This window comes from Phycodurus eques, chromosome 5, assembly GCF_024500275.1.
Source record: "Phycodurus eques isolate BA_2022a chromosome 5, UOR_Pequ_1.1, whole genome shotgun sequence".
Taxonomy (NCBI): Eukaryota; Metazoa; Chordata; class Actinopteri; order Syngnathiformes; family Syngnathidae; genus Phycodurus; species Phycodurus eques.
In genome coordinates this window covers 5,357,059-5,373,276 of record NC_084529.1, presented here as the reverse complement: position 1 = coordinate 5,373,276, position 16,218 = coordinate 5,357,059, and the positions used below count along the sequence as shown (strand labels likewise).

General features: G+C 42.8%; 1 protein-coding gene across 2 annotated transcripts in view; it reads left to right on the top strand.

Annotated features, from left to right (window-relative positions):
- Nucleotides 1–5,216: 5,216 nt before the first annotated feature.
- Nucleotides 5,217–16,218, top strand: part of cfdp1 (craniofacial development protein 1) — a 28,084-nt gene continuing 17,082 nt past the window's right edge. For both annotated transcript variants that reach the window (XM_061677180.1, XM_061677181.1), the window contains exons 1-3: nucleotides 5,217–5,415; nucleotides 7,635–7,767; nucleotides 12,086–12,314. In XM_061677180.1, the coding sequence (XP_061533164.1) occupies nucleotides 5,349–5,415; nucleotides 7,635–7,767; nucleotides 12,086–12,314 (429 nt within the window). In that variant the 5' untranslated portion in view covers nucleotides 5,217–5,348. The remainder of the gene's footprint in view (nucleotides 5,416–7,634; nucleotides 7,768–12,085; nucleotides 12,315–16,218) is intronic.

The following is a 16,218-nucleotide window of genomic DNA, read 5'->3' as shown; positions in this document are numbered from 1 at the left end:
GATGATATCGGAGTGTCCTGGCAGACACACTGAGATGCTGATGTTTTTTAAAAGGTTTATTGCACTGCAATGGTTTTATATTGATCTTTTCTATATGTGGCTTGTTAGAAAGCAAAGAGAAGATAACAAATTGGAGGAAGCAATTCATGTCATAAAATTTGATATCATTTAACAAAAGATGACAAATTTCACGATTCTTCATGACTAAATTCAGCAACAGTGCAACTATTTACATATTTATTTACGTAAACCCAGGTAATCCACCTGGATTTCTATATAAACTGATTACAACATGCGATCTAAAAATGTCTGTTTAAACTAATACCACAGACAAAAAAAAAAGTGTTTTTGTTTTTATTGGATACAGCACGTAAGAATTCACAGTGCAGGGTGGAAAATTTGAATCCCGAGGCTAATGACTTGACTTAATCAGTCAGGAGTCAACTACCCTCGAGTCCAATTAATATGACGAGACTGGAGGTGTTGGTTAAAGCTGCGCAGACAAAAATGATTGTTTTGAAAGTAATCTTTTGTTGCCCAACCTCTTATGCCAATCAATGCAATACATCAAATTCTGTGACTTAATGAGACAGGTGCAACTACTACAGGCTAACAGGTATTATGGCCCAATCCTAATAAGCAAACTGCTACACCCGTCAGGTTGAAAAGGTACCTTCTCCTGGTTTGCGTTTTTCAGCCCCTTCCACAAATGTTCAATAAAATTCATATCAGGGCCCTTCAAACTAGTCTGACGTTTTGTTGTCAGCTATTGTAAGGTCTTCTTAGCTGTGTGTTTTGGCTCATTTTCTTGTTGGAGGATCCACGATCTGCGACTTAAACCAGCAGCACATTTTGTTCCAGTCAATTAAAGGTGAAGAATGTCAATGTGGCAACTTTTGATTTTTATGTGTGTTCGGACACCCCTGCTTTAGAGTCATCATATTTGTATTTCTTACACTACTATTAATTAGATTGTGTTTAGCAAAGCTTGGTTGTCTCCCTGTACATATGATATTAATTGGTGAGATGAGATGAGATTAATAGCATGATGAGATGAGATGAGATTAATAGCATACTTCTCAGATGTAAATAAATATTATCAGCACAGGGTAAATGAAAGCAGTTCCAATGTTCTACATTCTACATTCTCCAATGTGCTCCCATACTGTAATGTCTCCCAATGTGCTATCATCATATTGAAGACAATGGAGTGAAATAAAGAAACAAAGACAATACTGTTTTGAGTTTTGAATACCGTGGGACCACAAAAGTCGACTAAACTGCAAATTTCTTTCAATTTCAAAACAAAGTTTCTCATTGGGATCAAACATATTTAAAATAAATAATTACGGTGTCATAATTGACACCATCATGAAACCTTTAATAAAAGTCCAGACAACATCATAGTCACATTTTTTAATGATTAGCGCTCACACTAGTGTAACCACAAAGTCCACACGTGGCAAATACCCTTCGTCCCAACATCGAGAACTTCACTGAATAGTTTGAATATATATATATATATAATATATTTATTTATTTTATTTATATATAACGTGTTGCTTGAACGGTCTTTTTTATGAGGAATTAAAACAAAGACAGGACTTTTGTCCTTATTGTGGAAACAAAAACACGCAACACTGTATGAGAGGAACGATGGTGACAGGTGTAGGGACTCTGACCTGGTTGTCACTGCCAAAACCTCCCCCCACCAACAACTTGACAAACTGCATTCCTCCCTGCAGCCCTGCTGTGCGAGACGGCCACCGGTGGGGGGGGGGGGGGACGTCTGCCATATGTGAACTGGACCTTAAACTAATTACTAGCTTCCCGTCAAATCTGGATTCCAGTCTTCAAAGACTCCTTTCTTTCTTTTGAAGTGACAGAGCAACCAAAAGGTTGGGAGATCCTCTCTCCAATAACACCAAGTTGGGACAGATCGACAATGACAGACTTTTTATTTGGATATGCCACAGATTGAACTATTACGCCCGGACATTGAGTTATGTTTAATCACCGCCTTTTTCCGCAACGCAAATACAGCAATGAACTATTTGTTTAATATTAAAACATGCACGCAAGGCGCCGCCAAACGCCCACTGGGAACAATTGCTAGGACACAGGTGACACCCGCTGGCGTTTGATAGTTACTGCAATGTTGACTTTTGCTATTTCACGAACTCTGCAGAAATATTCCAAATGTATGCCTTGATGTCTGTGTCATTGTGTCAGCTTTACAAGTCCATCTGACGGTTTTGAGAGCTGTTCATCTTGCTTTGAAGCCAAACAGTACGAAGTGTTGCATTGAACTAAAAGCAGTTGGTTTGCCAAGACGAAAGTTTAAACAATCATTTTATATGCTTGATCTATGTGTAAGAGTATAAAGTTGGGAGTATTTTATATGAATATATGATTTTTACACCATTTTTATGGCAAAGAATTGTAGACCGGCATTCAAGTCTCTCAAGTCGTAGACCGGCATTCAGTCTTTCCCGTCTCTTAGACACACCTCCTGGGTATTAACCCTTTGACTCACGCCTCTTCTCGCACTCTTGTCTCTGGCTTCTTGGCTCCTGTCCATGCTGAGGCTACCTAGGCACGACTCCTCTGTGCCACCACCCCTCCAACCTCCCCTTTTCTTTGTTGGAACATGCGGGCCAATGCGTAGCCTGGGATGAAGACTCGGCTTCCCAGCCTCTACTTGTTCACTGCCAGGCGATCAGAGATGCTGCTGATAAAAGTACAAGTCGCACCTCCAGCCAAGCGTGAGCTCTCTGATTTACCAACGGTTCAACGAAAAAAGCCAGGAAGCGAGCCGGTCATATTCTTCTTTTCCTTTTTGTTTTATTTTTGTGCATCTTCTTCATCAACCAAACCTGCTTCGTTTTCCTTCTGAAGCTGTGATGAGAAAGACCATCCCCAAAGACCAACTGATCTACGGTCATGAGTAGCACAGCAATCGTTGCCAGTATGAGCAAAATTAGTGCTAATAATTTTGGGGAAAATACTACCTCACACCAAACCCAACTTTGCCATCTCTCGCTCTGACTCAACGCATTAAACGCTCACATTTTCAATTTTAACCCAGCAACACACTATATCCTATTTCCTTTTTCATATGCCTATTTTTCATTCTGTCACCATTATTCCATCCATCCATCCATCCATCCATCCATTTTCTGAGCCGCTTCTCCTCACTAGGGTCGCGGGCGTGCTGGAGCCTATCCCAGCTGTCATCGGGCAGGAGGCGGGGTACACCCTGAACTGGTCGCCAGCCAATCACAGGGCACATATAGACAACCATTTGCACTCACATTCACACCTACGGGCAATTTAGAGTCTCCAATTCATGCATGTTTTTGGGATGTGGGAGGAAACCTGAGTGCCCGGAGAAAACCCACGCAGGCACGGGGAGAACATGCAAACTCTACACAGCCGGGGCCGGGGATTGAACCCGTGTCCTCAGAACTGTGAGGCTGACGCTCGAACCAATCGGCCATCGTGCCGCTTCACCATTATCCGTGTTTCCGTCGCTTTTCCTACATTGTACACATAAGAAAGAGACGTTGTGCCCTTTACGAGACAAAATAGCTTGATTATAACGTTAAGTGTCAAATCACGACCCACAGCTGGTGACCATAGGTGAGGGTAGGAACTAGATTGCCTGGTAAGAGAGAGGCAGGAACATAGGGTGACCTACAAGAGCGGAGGTAGAAGCACGCAGGTGGATTACATCTTGTGCAGATGACTATGGAGGAATAAAGTTGATGAGCCACACAATGAAGTTATGGGAAAGAGTAGTGGAGGCTAGTGTCAGGACAGAAGTGAGTATTTGCAAACAACAGTATGGTTTCATGCCTAGAAAGAGTACCACAGATGCATTATTTGCCTTAAGGATGTTGATGGAAAAGTACAGAGAAGGTCAGAAGGAGCTACATTGTGTCTTTGTAGATCTAGAGAAAGCCTATGACAGGGTACCCAGAGAGGAACTGTGGTACTGCATGCGGAAGTCTGGAGTGGCAGAGAAGTATGTTAGAATAATACAGGACATGTACGAGGGCAGCAGAACAGCGGTCTGGTGTGCTGTTGGTGTGACAGATGAATTTAAGGTGGAGGTGGGACTGCATCAGGGATCAGCCCTGAGCCCCTTTCTGTTTGCAGTGGTGATGGATAGGCTGACAGATGAGGTTAGACTGGAATCCCCGTGGACCATGATGTTTGCAGATGACATTGTGATCTGCAGTGAAAGCATGGAGCAGGTGGTGGAACAGTTAGAAAGATGGAGGCATGCACACTGGAAAGCAGAGGAATGAAGATTAGCCAAAGTAAGACAGAATATATGTGCATGAATGAGAGGGGTGGTGGGGGAAGAATGAGGGTACAGGGAGAAGAGATAGCAAGGGTGGAGGACTTTAAATACTTGGGGTCAACCGTCCAGAGCAATGGTGAGTGTGGTCAGGAAGTGAAGAAACGGGTCCAAGCAGGTTGGAACGGGTGGAGGAAGGTGTCAGGTGTGTTATGTGACAGAAGAGTCTCTGCTCGGATGAAGGGCAAAGTTTATAAAACAGTGGTGAGGCCAGCCATGATGGACGGATTAGAGACAACAGGAAGCAGAGTTGGAGGTGGCAGAAATGAAGGTTCGCTCTCGGAATGACCAGGTTGGATAAAATTAGAAATGAGCTCATCAGAGGGACAGCCGAGGTTCAATGTTTTGGAAACAAAGTTAGAGAGAGCAGACTTTGATGGTTTGGACACATCCAGAGGAGAAATAGTGAGTACATTGGGAGAAGGATAATGAGGATGGAGCTGCCAGGCCAAAGAGCTAGAGGAAGACCACCAAGTAGGTTGATGGATGTCGTGAGGGAAGACCTGAGGGCAGTTGGTGTTCAAGAGGAGGATGCAGGAGATTGGTTTAGATGGAAAAGGATGACGTGCTGTGCCAACTCCAAAATGGACAAGCCGAAAGGAAAAGAAGATTCAAAATACATCTCTCACAGGGTAAATAAACTAAAAACATTATTAAAGTTCTCAAATTAAGCAATATAATCGAATATTAATATTTTTGGGGGGAATCCAGGAGGGATTGTTGCCCGATTGTTGCGACCAACTCAATCGTGGTTAGGGGGCGGTAATTGGCCTTAAATTGGTTGCCACCCTCCATTACAAGACACGAAGAAGAAAAAGCGCATGCGCTGGAGAAACATGTTTCCGGTTTTCTTCCTCATTGTTTAGCGGATGGACGTAAAGACGTTACACGTTCCTCTGTATGATTGTATTCGAAAGATATTCACTTCAACGCACGAGTCGCCTTTTTATTTGGGCTGCCCGTCCGTCAAACAGAAGCTGCGATGAACTATTCTGACGATGACTCTGATGGCTATTCATCGAGTGAAGATGCAGATTACGCCCCGTCAGGTGAGAACAGCCCGCACCGCCATGTAAACACGGCGTCTGTGTCTTTGAGCATTTCATGCACGTGTACCGTTTGCGTCTTTTAACAGTCGGCCATCATAAATTGTAAACATTCACGTGTTTAAGTAACAGGAAGTCGTTTTGGACATTTGGCTTGTTTATTGCCCAGTTGACAACGACACAATTGACACCGCTGTATGTTGTATGCATGTTTCCATCGTGTTGTGTTTGCACATTTCGTCTTTGCAAGAATCCAAACGTGATCCAGTTTATACACCATTACGAAAATCTTTATGTAGCTCAACTTCCCATAGATCAACAACGCCTGTAAATTGGATTGACTGAATTAACAGTGCATCTCAGTTTTAGTTCATCGTCAGGTCGTAAATAATAAAATAATAATAAATAATAGTATTTACTCAACGATTATGCAGGTATGTGCAAAACAAATAGAATATCGAGGAAAAGAAAGAAAAGAAAGAAATTAGGGTCACATTAAATCAATGACAATATGAAACTTTCAAAACAACATTTCAAGCCTTGTTTCAATGTTGATGGTTATGGTAAAAAGGAAAAAAAATCCAGGATTTCACAAAATTTGAATGTCATGACAAAGTTCAACCTCGTAGGCTCCGTGTCCCAATCTTGTCAGCTGATGAACGCAAAACACCTGCAGAGGTTTTCCTCAGCCTTCAAATAGTCCCAGTCTGGTTTAGTAGGCTTCAGAATCATCTGATTTGACGGTTGTGCAGAAAACCATCATTGACACCCTCCATAAGGTGAAAACGTCTTAAGAAGGTATCACAAAAGAAGCTGGATGCTCACAGAGCGCTGTATCAAACAAAGTACATTAACAGAGTGTTAAGAGGAAGGGGAAAAGGTGCACAAGTGACAGGGATGACCTCAGCCTTGAGAGGATTGTCAAGCAAGACGATTCAGAAATCTGGGGGAGCTGCATGACATGGGCTACAGCTCTCGAATTCCACGTGTCAAGCCAGTCCTGAACCAAAAACAACGTCAGAAGCGTCTGTGTTGGGCTAAGGAGAAAAAGTCCTGGTCTTTTGCCCAGTGGTCCCAAGTCCTCTTTTCAGATAAAAGTCAATATTGCATTTCATTTGGAAATCAAGGTCGGAGCGTCTGGAAGAAAAATGGAGAAGCACAAACGTCAAGCTGCTTAAAGTCCAGTGTGAAGTTTCCACAAGTCAGCCACGGCTTGGGGAGCCATGTCATTTGCTCGTGTGGGTCCATTGTCTTTTATCAAGTCCACAATCACTGCAGCTGTCTACCAGGACATTTTAGAGCACTTCATGCTTCCCGCTGCCGACGAACCTTTTGGAGACAATGGTTTGATTTTCCAGCTGGATTTGGCACCTGCCCACAAGGCCAAAACTACCAATACCTGGTTTAATAGCCATGGAAAAACAGTACTAGATTGGCCAGCAAACTTGTCTGACTTGAACCCCATTGAAGGTTTATGGGGTATTGTCAAACAGAAGATGAGGGAACAGAAACCCCGAAATGCGGACGACCCAAAGGCCAATGTCAAAGCAACTTGGGCTACAATAACACTTGAACTGTGCCAAAGGCTGATCACCTCCATGCCACGCCGGCTTGATGCTGTCATTAAGGCAAAAGAAGGCCCAACAAAGGACTGAGGGCATATAATACACTTTTCAGAAGGCCGATATTTGTGTTAAGATCGTATTTGTAGGTCACATGAAATATAGAAATTTTGTGAAATACTGGATTTGTTTATATTAAATTTTTGTCTTTCTGCCATAACTATAAAAAATGCAACAAATAAAGGCTTGAAATATTTCACTTTGTGCGTGGTGAACTAATGTAACATGCAAGTTTCACTTTTTGAAACAAATTATTGAAATAAATGCACTTTCCCTTGATAATCAACATTTTTTGCCATATACCTGTGATGACCACTCACGTTTTATTGTCAAAGAAAACAGGACATGGACCTGATGTAGATTGAAGATTGAGATTGACCACATTACTCTCCAAGACAATGTATGAAGTTAGTTGTTGTTCTGTGAGAGGGAGAAAGAGAGATTGGTGGGGGTTGTCTGCCTATGTGAGCCTATCCTAGATTACTTGGCGTAAATACCCTGGACTCGGATTTAGAAGTGTATTTTTGGTTTAAAAGTGTTGTTAATGTGTAGCGTTTCGTGTGAAATCACAGTCTTAATTATTTCGCTCTTTTTCCTCAGATGATAATGTCAGCGAGGATGATATTAATGAGTGTGAAAAGGAAGAGCCTTCAGATGAAAATGACGGTGTGCCACATCCTGACAATGTGACCAAGACCAAGAGGAGTGTTAAGAAAAACGGCAGCAGTTTGAGGTTGGTTGTGTTGAAAATGAGATTTTTGGTTATGCTTAATAGGACTGTGACGATATAACAAAGTTGAGATTAAATTAGTATCTCGAGTTCTGAGCCAGGTTCGATGCACAATTTTTTTTTTTATATAAAATATACACCCGCAGACAGACCCTTTCCCAAAAAAAATAATATCATGGAAAAGTTTATTTCCATAATTCCATTCAAAAAGGTAAACTTTCATACATTATAGATTCAGGACTCACATTTTTATTTTTACATAATTTGGGCTTCCAGCTCATAAAACCCACAAAATCAGAATTTCCAAAAATTAGAATACTGTGAGGAAATCAGCCCAACTTTTGCAGGCCATAATTTTTTTTAAAAACTGAGTATCACACATGAATCATCGCGTAAACTCAAAACACCAGCACAGGTTTTCCCAGGTGTTATTAAATTGCTTCAGTTTGGTTGAATTGTCTTAGTTGGGTTCAATATGGGGAAGGCTGCAGACTTGACAACTGGCCAGAAGACCATCATTGATACCCTCCATAGGATGGGTGAGCCACAAAAGTTCATAGCTAAGGAGGCTGGCTGTTCACAAAGTGCTGTTTCCAAGAATATCAGTGGAAAGACCAAATGTGGCAAGAGAAGATGCACCAGCAAAAGAGATGACCATGGGATTCAGCGTATTATCAAACAGAGAATATTCAAGAATCTAGCAGAGATCCAGAAAGAGTGGAATGAGGCGCGAGTCACAGCTTGAAAAACCACATTCAAACGCATCTGGGAGATGGGCAACAACTGTCGGGTTCCTTGAGTCAAGCCACTTCTGAGCCTGAGCCAACGTAGGAAGCGTCTCACCTGGGCCAAGCAGAAGAAGGACTGGACTGTTGGCCAGTGATCCAAGGTCCTCTTTTCCGATGAAAGTTAAGTGTGCCTTTCATTCGGGGAATCAAGGTCCAAGGGTTTGGAGGAAGACTGGTGAAGAACAGAACCCAAGCTGCTTGAGGTCCAGTGTGAAATATCCACAGTCAGTCATGATTTGAGGTGCAATGTCCAGTGCCGGTGTTGGTAAACTCTGCTTTCTTAAATCCACTGCAACAGTCTACCAGAATGTTTTAGAGGACTTCATGATTCATTCTGCTGAGGATCTGTATGGAGATGCAGATTTCATCTTCCAGTAGGACCTGACCTCTGCCCATACTGCCAGCAGCACCAAAACCTGGTTTGATGCCCCTGCCATCACAGTGCTTGACTGACCAGCCAACTCGCCGGATGTAAACCACATTGAGAATCTATGAGGTATTATCTCGAGGAAACTGAGGGGCACCAGACTCAAAAACAAAGAAGAACTGACAGCAAGCATCAAGGAAATCTGGGCTTCCATAACTCCCAGGCAATGCCACAGGCTGATTGCCTCAATGCCATCGAGAGAGTGATTAAAGCAAAGGGATTGCCAACAAAGTATGGAAGATAAACATATTGTTTTGAAAGTTTCATATTGTCATTGATTTAATGTGACCCTAATTTCTTTCTTTTCTTTCTACAAAAACTTAACTTTTCCATGATTTTCTAATTTTTGGGAAAGTGTGTGTGTGTGTGTGTGTGTGTGTGTGTGTGTGTAATATACAGTGGGTACTGAAAGTATTCAGACCCCCTTAAATTTTTCACTGTTATATTGTATCCATTTGCTAGAATCATTCATTTTTCCCCTCAATGTGCACAGAGCACCCCATATTGACAGAAAAAGACGGAATTGTTGAAATTTTTGGAGATTTATTAAAAAAGAGAAAAAGTGTGTGTGTGCGTGTGTGTGTGCGCGCGCGTTGCTCACACACACACACACACACACACACACAGCGGCTGAAATAAGTATGTAACATGTCACCATTTGTTTCACTAAATATATTTCCAAAGGTGCTATTGACATGAAACTTTCACCAGATGTTGGGAACAACCCAAGTAACCCATACATATAAGGAAAGTACAGAAACATTAGGCAGTCTACCCTGGACTTTCTTTCACCAACGTTTGCAAATCCGCTCAGTTTTTTTCTCCGAGTTACTGACCGGTGAGGCGGCCGCGGCGTATGGCGCATGGAGGCAAAGGCGTCGAAGGGGGAAGCGCACCGGCGTCCAAGTGAAGCTCAGTAAAAGAGGATTTCGAATGGCGGTCCCGTCAATCCACCTCGTGAATCTTCGCTCACTACCCAATACACGCTTCATCTTCTCACAAAGACCAGTAAAGACTTTGGACGTTGCGGCGCCCTGTGCTTTACGAAGACATTGGTTTGTGAAGACGTCCCCGATGGCGCTGTCATGCTTCCGAGTTTCCAACTCCACCGGGACAGAAGGTGGCGGGGATATGCTTCTATATCAACGAAAAATAGTGTACTGACGTCACGAAGCTCGGCACACACTGCAGCCCGGACTTGGAGTCGCTGTTTTTGAACTGCAAGTCATTCTACTTGCCGCACGAGTTCGCATTTTTCATCCTCGCCCGTGTTTACATTACTCCTCAAGCTAACACAAATGCTGCACTGCTAACGCTCGCTGAACAAGTAATTAAAATTGAAAAAAAGCACCCAGATTCACCCCTCATCATTCTTGGGGACTTCAGCAAAGCTAAACTCAACCATGAACTCCCTAAATACATGCAGCACTGTCCTCGACTGTCCTACCAGGGAAAATTACATTTTAGACCACTGCTATACTATGCTAAATAACGCATACCGTACTATACCTCGTGCAGCTCTGGGCTCGTCTGATCACTGCTTAATTAACTTAATACCAACATACAGGAAGAATCATAAATGCGTGAAGCCTACGGTGATAACCCGTCCTCAAAAAGGCCCAGCAGAGGATGTACTTCCTGCGGCTTCTGAGAAAGCACGGCCTGCCACCGGAGCTGCTGAGACAGTTCTACACAGCGGTCATCAAATCAGTCCTGTGTTCTTCCATCACAGTCTGGTTTGGTGCTGCTACAAAAAAGGACAAACTCCGACTGCAACGGACAATCAAAACTGCTGAAAGGATTGTCAGTACCCCCCTACCCACCATTGAGGACTTGCACGCTGCCAGAACTAAGAGAAGGGCGTGCAAAATCCTCTCGGACCGTCTGCACCCCGGTCACCAGCTCTTCCAGCTCCTTCCCTCAGGTAGGCGCTACCGATCAACGCAAACTAGAACTAGTAGACATTCCAACAGCTTCTTCCCTCTTGCGATCAACTCCTTAAACACCTAACCTATAATTCCATTACAACAAGCTGGAAATTTTTTGACTTGAGTTCGTTGTCACATTTCTGTGGGGCCAACTATGTATTACTCGTGCGCTCACTGTAGTTGTCTCGCCATGCTGCACTATTTGCATATACTGGCCACTCATGCCAGAGTAGCATCTTCTCCATTTGCACACCGATTGAGGAGTATCTGTAACATTTGCACAACCAACATTGTCCCAGATGATCGCACTACTCGTCACTTTAAACCGCATACACTCCTTGAAGTCTCAGCGCCCTTTGCACAATGGTCATTGCACCGGACTATTGCAATATTAGTCATTCGCACTGCTCTAAGTGCTAGAGGACTCTGCATCTTTTTGCACAATTGTTTTTTGTCAATGTCTTTATGTCTCCAAAGTGTTCTGTAAATTGACTGTCTGTTGTACTAGAGCGGCTCCAACTACCGGAGACAAATTCCTTGTGTGTTTTGGACATACTTGCCAAATAAAGATGATTCTGATTCTGACATGTCACAGTGGTGATAGAGCCCTGTATAATTGCACTAGAAACCATCTGACTAATGACTCAAAATCAGTCTGGCATGCATTACAATCGCTAACCAATTGCAAGCGACCATCCACCCCAGGTGGAGCTGTCAATCACTCACCACCTGGTTCGATGGTGGGGGAGGATGCCGGTCCGACCTGGCAGACCCAAGCGTATTTTGAGGGTCTGGCAGAGTCCACTCTTAGAAGACGCTTCAACTACCACCTCCGACAGAACTTCGCCTACGTCCTGGGGGATGTGGGGGACATTGAGTCGGAGTGGACCATGTTTCGCCCCTCCGTTGTTGAGGCAGCCAACTGGAGCTGTGGCCGTAAGGTGGTCGGTGCCTGCCTTAAATGATTTTAGCAAATGGCTGCAATATAACAAAGAGTGAAAAATTTAAGGGGGTCTGAATACTTTCCGTACCCACTGTATATACTACCATTCATAATCAGAAATACAGTCCCGACATGGTAATATGGTTAAAAAAAAATTCGAATTGACTCTCAAACGTTTGAACAGTAGTTTGTCAGGATTTGTTAGCATTGGCAATTAACTATTATTTTTTCACAGAAAGAGTCCAAAACGAGTGCTAAAAGTAGACGGAGAGGAGAAGAATGGAGGTGGTACTGAAGAGGCTCGGCCACTGCAGGAAGATGTGGAAAAACTGACACAAATACAGAAAGATGATGAAGCTACACAAAAGAAACAATCAGATGACCTCTGGGCTCGTTTCTTGTCTGATGTTGCCCCCAGACCCAAAGGATCGATGGCTGCTTCGCCAACTCACACCACACCGGAGGTAAGGTTTTGATAATGCAATGTATGGCACTCAGGGTTCGTGCTGCCCGTTCTCTTTGAGGGGGCAGGGCTGTGCAAACAAACGCTGATTAGTTGACAGACCTCTGTTGGTGTTAACTTTTTAATTGACAGAGCCGCCATTATGCAGCGTTATGCAAGGCTCGAAATAAGAGGATTAAAATACATTAGGGGCTTTTCCACCAACCAGCCAAAAAACTGAGTTCCTGGTAGCAAAATCGTCCTATGGCCCATGTGGTTTGTGTTGCCGTCGGACCGATTAGGTCAGGGTAGCTTAAAGCTATAGTATGTACCTTTTGGCGCGCCCCTAAGCTCGAATTCTGCATTACAACAAAAGAACAGAGCCATCGATTGAATTTGACGTAGGCAATGCATGTTATGCCCCTTATATGTGATTGTACAACGTTTTTACTGTTTTGAAGGACATGTCATTTCCAGTCCGCCACTAACCTGGCGAGCGCGGGAAATGAATACAGTATTTAGCTAAATATCAAAAAATAAGATACTGACAGATACAGCAAGATGTTAGAGGAGCTGAATGGCCTAATCAGCATTGTCATCTCCTCTAGTAGTGGCTTGGGTGAAAATGACTTGACTTAAAAAAAGTTGAGGCTGATGTTGCTCATTACCGACACCTACTGGATCTAAAAAATTCTGATATTTAAATCTTTCAATGTCTTGTTTTATATCTATATCTAAATTTAAAATATTTTTGACACCATTAAAACTTAACCCCCGAGGGCAATTGAGAACTGATTCACATTTGCAATGCCAACCCGGCTGCATACAGTCTTTGAGGTAGGCAGTTTTATTATATACAGGTACATTTCAATAAATTAGAATATATTTTATTTTATTGATGACATACCTAAATCATACATGCAATTCAGTCGCCTTTTGGCCAAATTCACGGTTTTGAACTCCAAATAGGTCATTTATGTGAATCGTATCAATCCGATGAGTTGTTCCTGGGGGGTCGTATTGCCGTCGCTATCATCATAGGCTGTTTCGTACACCTTGAACACTGGCAGTTAGATCCATTCCACACATCCACCATCCACACGCAGATTTAATTTCTGAATATTACTCCGCGGCGGACTAATATGGGAGCACATAAGCCTGAGATTCCGCCTGTGTGCTCGAGACCTGCTTTAGATATGTCACAGGAGTTGACAAGACCAGAAAAAAACACTGCTGTTAAGAAGTAACAGTACTTTTTAGAATTTACACCGATCTGATCGGTTTGATCAGTATCGGCAGACAATTAGCATTTTATGCTGATCAGCCGATTGGCTTTCATGTCATAATTCGCCATTCCGATCAATGACGTCATCGATCGGCTCCGCAAAAGACAGCTACTCAGCGTCCCAGTCGCGTATGAATCCAAAATCTAGTTTTTGGCCTTGGCGTAGTACTGTAACTATATGATGGCTAATAAAGTTTTTTTCAATTTTGTCGGTGATAAAAGCACGTCATCGGTGTAGGACTATTTTGCTGTGTTTCAGACAAACAACACTTATTTGCAGTCTGTGCACAACTGAAGTACGTCGTCATTTAAATGCTTCAACTCAACAAATTTGACCGGGCACCTGAACAATTGACACAAGGAGGAGGAGCATGGGGCTGGGGGGGCTGGGTGAGAATAGGAAAAGCCAAACACGCAAACTCTGGACAACACCCGTCCATATAGCCCGGGAGAGTGAGAACGTTAGAGTAAGCATGTCATTAAAAGTATTTATTAAAGTAATTTAATTGAAATAAACCTTTCTGTCATGTTGTAATGTTGATTTGACCTAAACTAATGTCAGTGGCCAATCCTTGAATGCCCCCTAGAGGTCATTGATGGTAAACTTGTCTAAAATGCTAGAGAATACTTGAAGATACTCAGTATACAGTACAGAAGTACAATTCCAATGAAGTTGGGACGTTGTGTTAAACATAAATACATTGCTTAGTCATTCACAAGCAACGATGGGGCGAGTTTCACCTCTTTGTGAACAAGTGCGTGCGAAAATAGTCAAAACAGTTTCAGGACAATGTTCCTCAATGTACAATTGAAAGGAATTTAGGGATTTCATCATCTACGGTCCATAATATCATCACAAGGTTCAGAGAATCTGGAGAAATCACCGCATGCCAGCGGCAAGGCCGAAAACCAACATTGAATGCCCGTGACCTTCGATCCCTAAGGCGGCACTGCATCAAAAACCGACATCAATGCGTAAAGGATATCACCACATGGGCTCAGGAACACTTCAGAAAACCAATGTCAGTAAATACAGTTTGGCGCTACATCCATAAGTGCTACTTGAAACTCGACTATGCAAAGCAAAAGCCATTTATCAACAACACACCGCCAGCTTCTCTGGGCCCGAGCTCATCTAAGATGGACCGATGAAAAGTGGGAAAGTGTTCTGTGGTCGGCCGAGTCCACAGTTAAAATTGTTTTTGGAAATTGTGGACGTTGTGTCCTCCGGGCCAAAGAGGAAAAGACCCATCCGGACTGTTATGGACGCAAAGTTCAAAAGCCAGCATCTGTGATGGTATGGGGCTGTGTTAGCCCCATACCATGTTTGCTAAATAGATTGTGCAACAGAAGTTTGCAGATGATTATAGATGTGATTTATCAGCTGGAAAATGCAACAGGGATGTAAGCCTGAATCCTTACACAGTTACACTACAAATTTGAGAACAATGAATCACATCTATAGTCATCTGCAGGGTTCTACATTTATGTATATACATATTTATTTATTCAAAAAGACATGTTTTTCTAATGTCTTGGCATTCAGGCGATTACATTTTTCTTCATGCAAGTTCTCCAGCTTTAGAGAATATCCACTGACATGCCTTTTATGGACCTTTTATTCACCATGTGCTATGATGCAGTGTAATATTTAACTTGTTAATATATCACATTATACAGTTTGTATATTTATTTGCTTCTATTTTGATTTGTTTTACTCTGCTGTCTGCTGCCCGGTTGACATTGCAAATACCTTACTTGGATAACGTTCAATAAATAAATAAATACATGACTTCATGGTCAGCTTTTAAATACACCAGTGTGAAGTATTTTGTATCTGTAAATGTGTTTGATACTGGTAAACATCACATTATTGAAGAAAGGATGAATAGGATTAAATGTACCAAGACATTCTTTGCAAAAATCTGCTGTCATCTACGAGGATGATGAAAATGAAACAAGGGTGGACATTTCAGCAGGATAATGATCCCAAACATACTGGAAGCTCTCAATTGGTTTCAAAGGAAAAAAAAATAAAGCTGCTAGAAAGGCCTATCCAATCACCTGACTTGAATCCAATCGAAAATCTATATAAAGAACTGAAACCCAAGGTCTGTAAAAGAAGCCCACGGAACCTTCCAAGATTTGAAGACTGCTTGTGTGGAGGAATGAACCAGTTGACATTACATTTTGTGGTCGCGCCCTAATAGAGACTGCGCTAACCGTGTTTTTCAACCATTAAACCTTAAATTGGGACAAACCATCCCCGATGCTTGCGAAGTTTTGAGCGAAGACTAAGTCATAGTAGGTGTCGATTGTTAACTCCCCTATTCGACTGGTCCTGCGCGCTAACCAATCAGTAACCGGTCCCCATGCATTCTTTCAGCCTTCACCGGAGTTTAACGACCTGGGTTTGTCGCTGCATGCCACACCCCACCTAGACACTTCCCAGACCACCGTGCTGCTAATTCACAACCACACACGGAGCCACATCCACATCCCCAGATCCACTAGGCTTGGCCTCTTGGTCTGGTCTGCCTTCCATGACTCTAATCTCACAGTCCCCGTGATTGGTCTCCTCCCACTAGACCTCTCCCCATTGCCTGGCTCTGGTGGAGTGCACCTCACTGTTCCTTCGCGA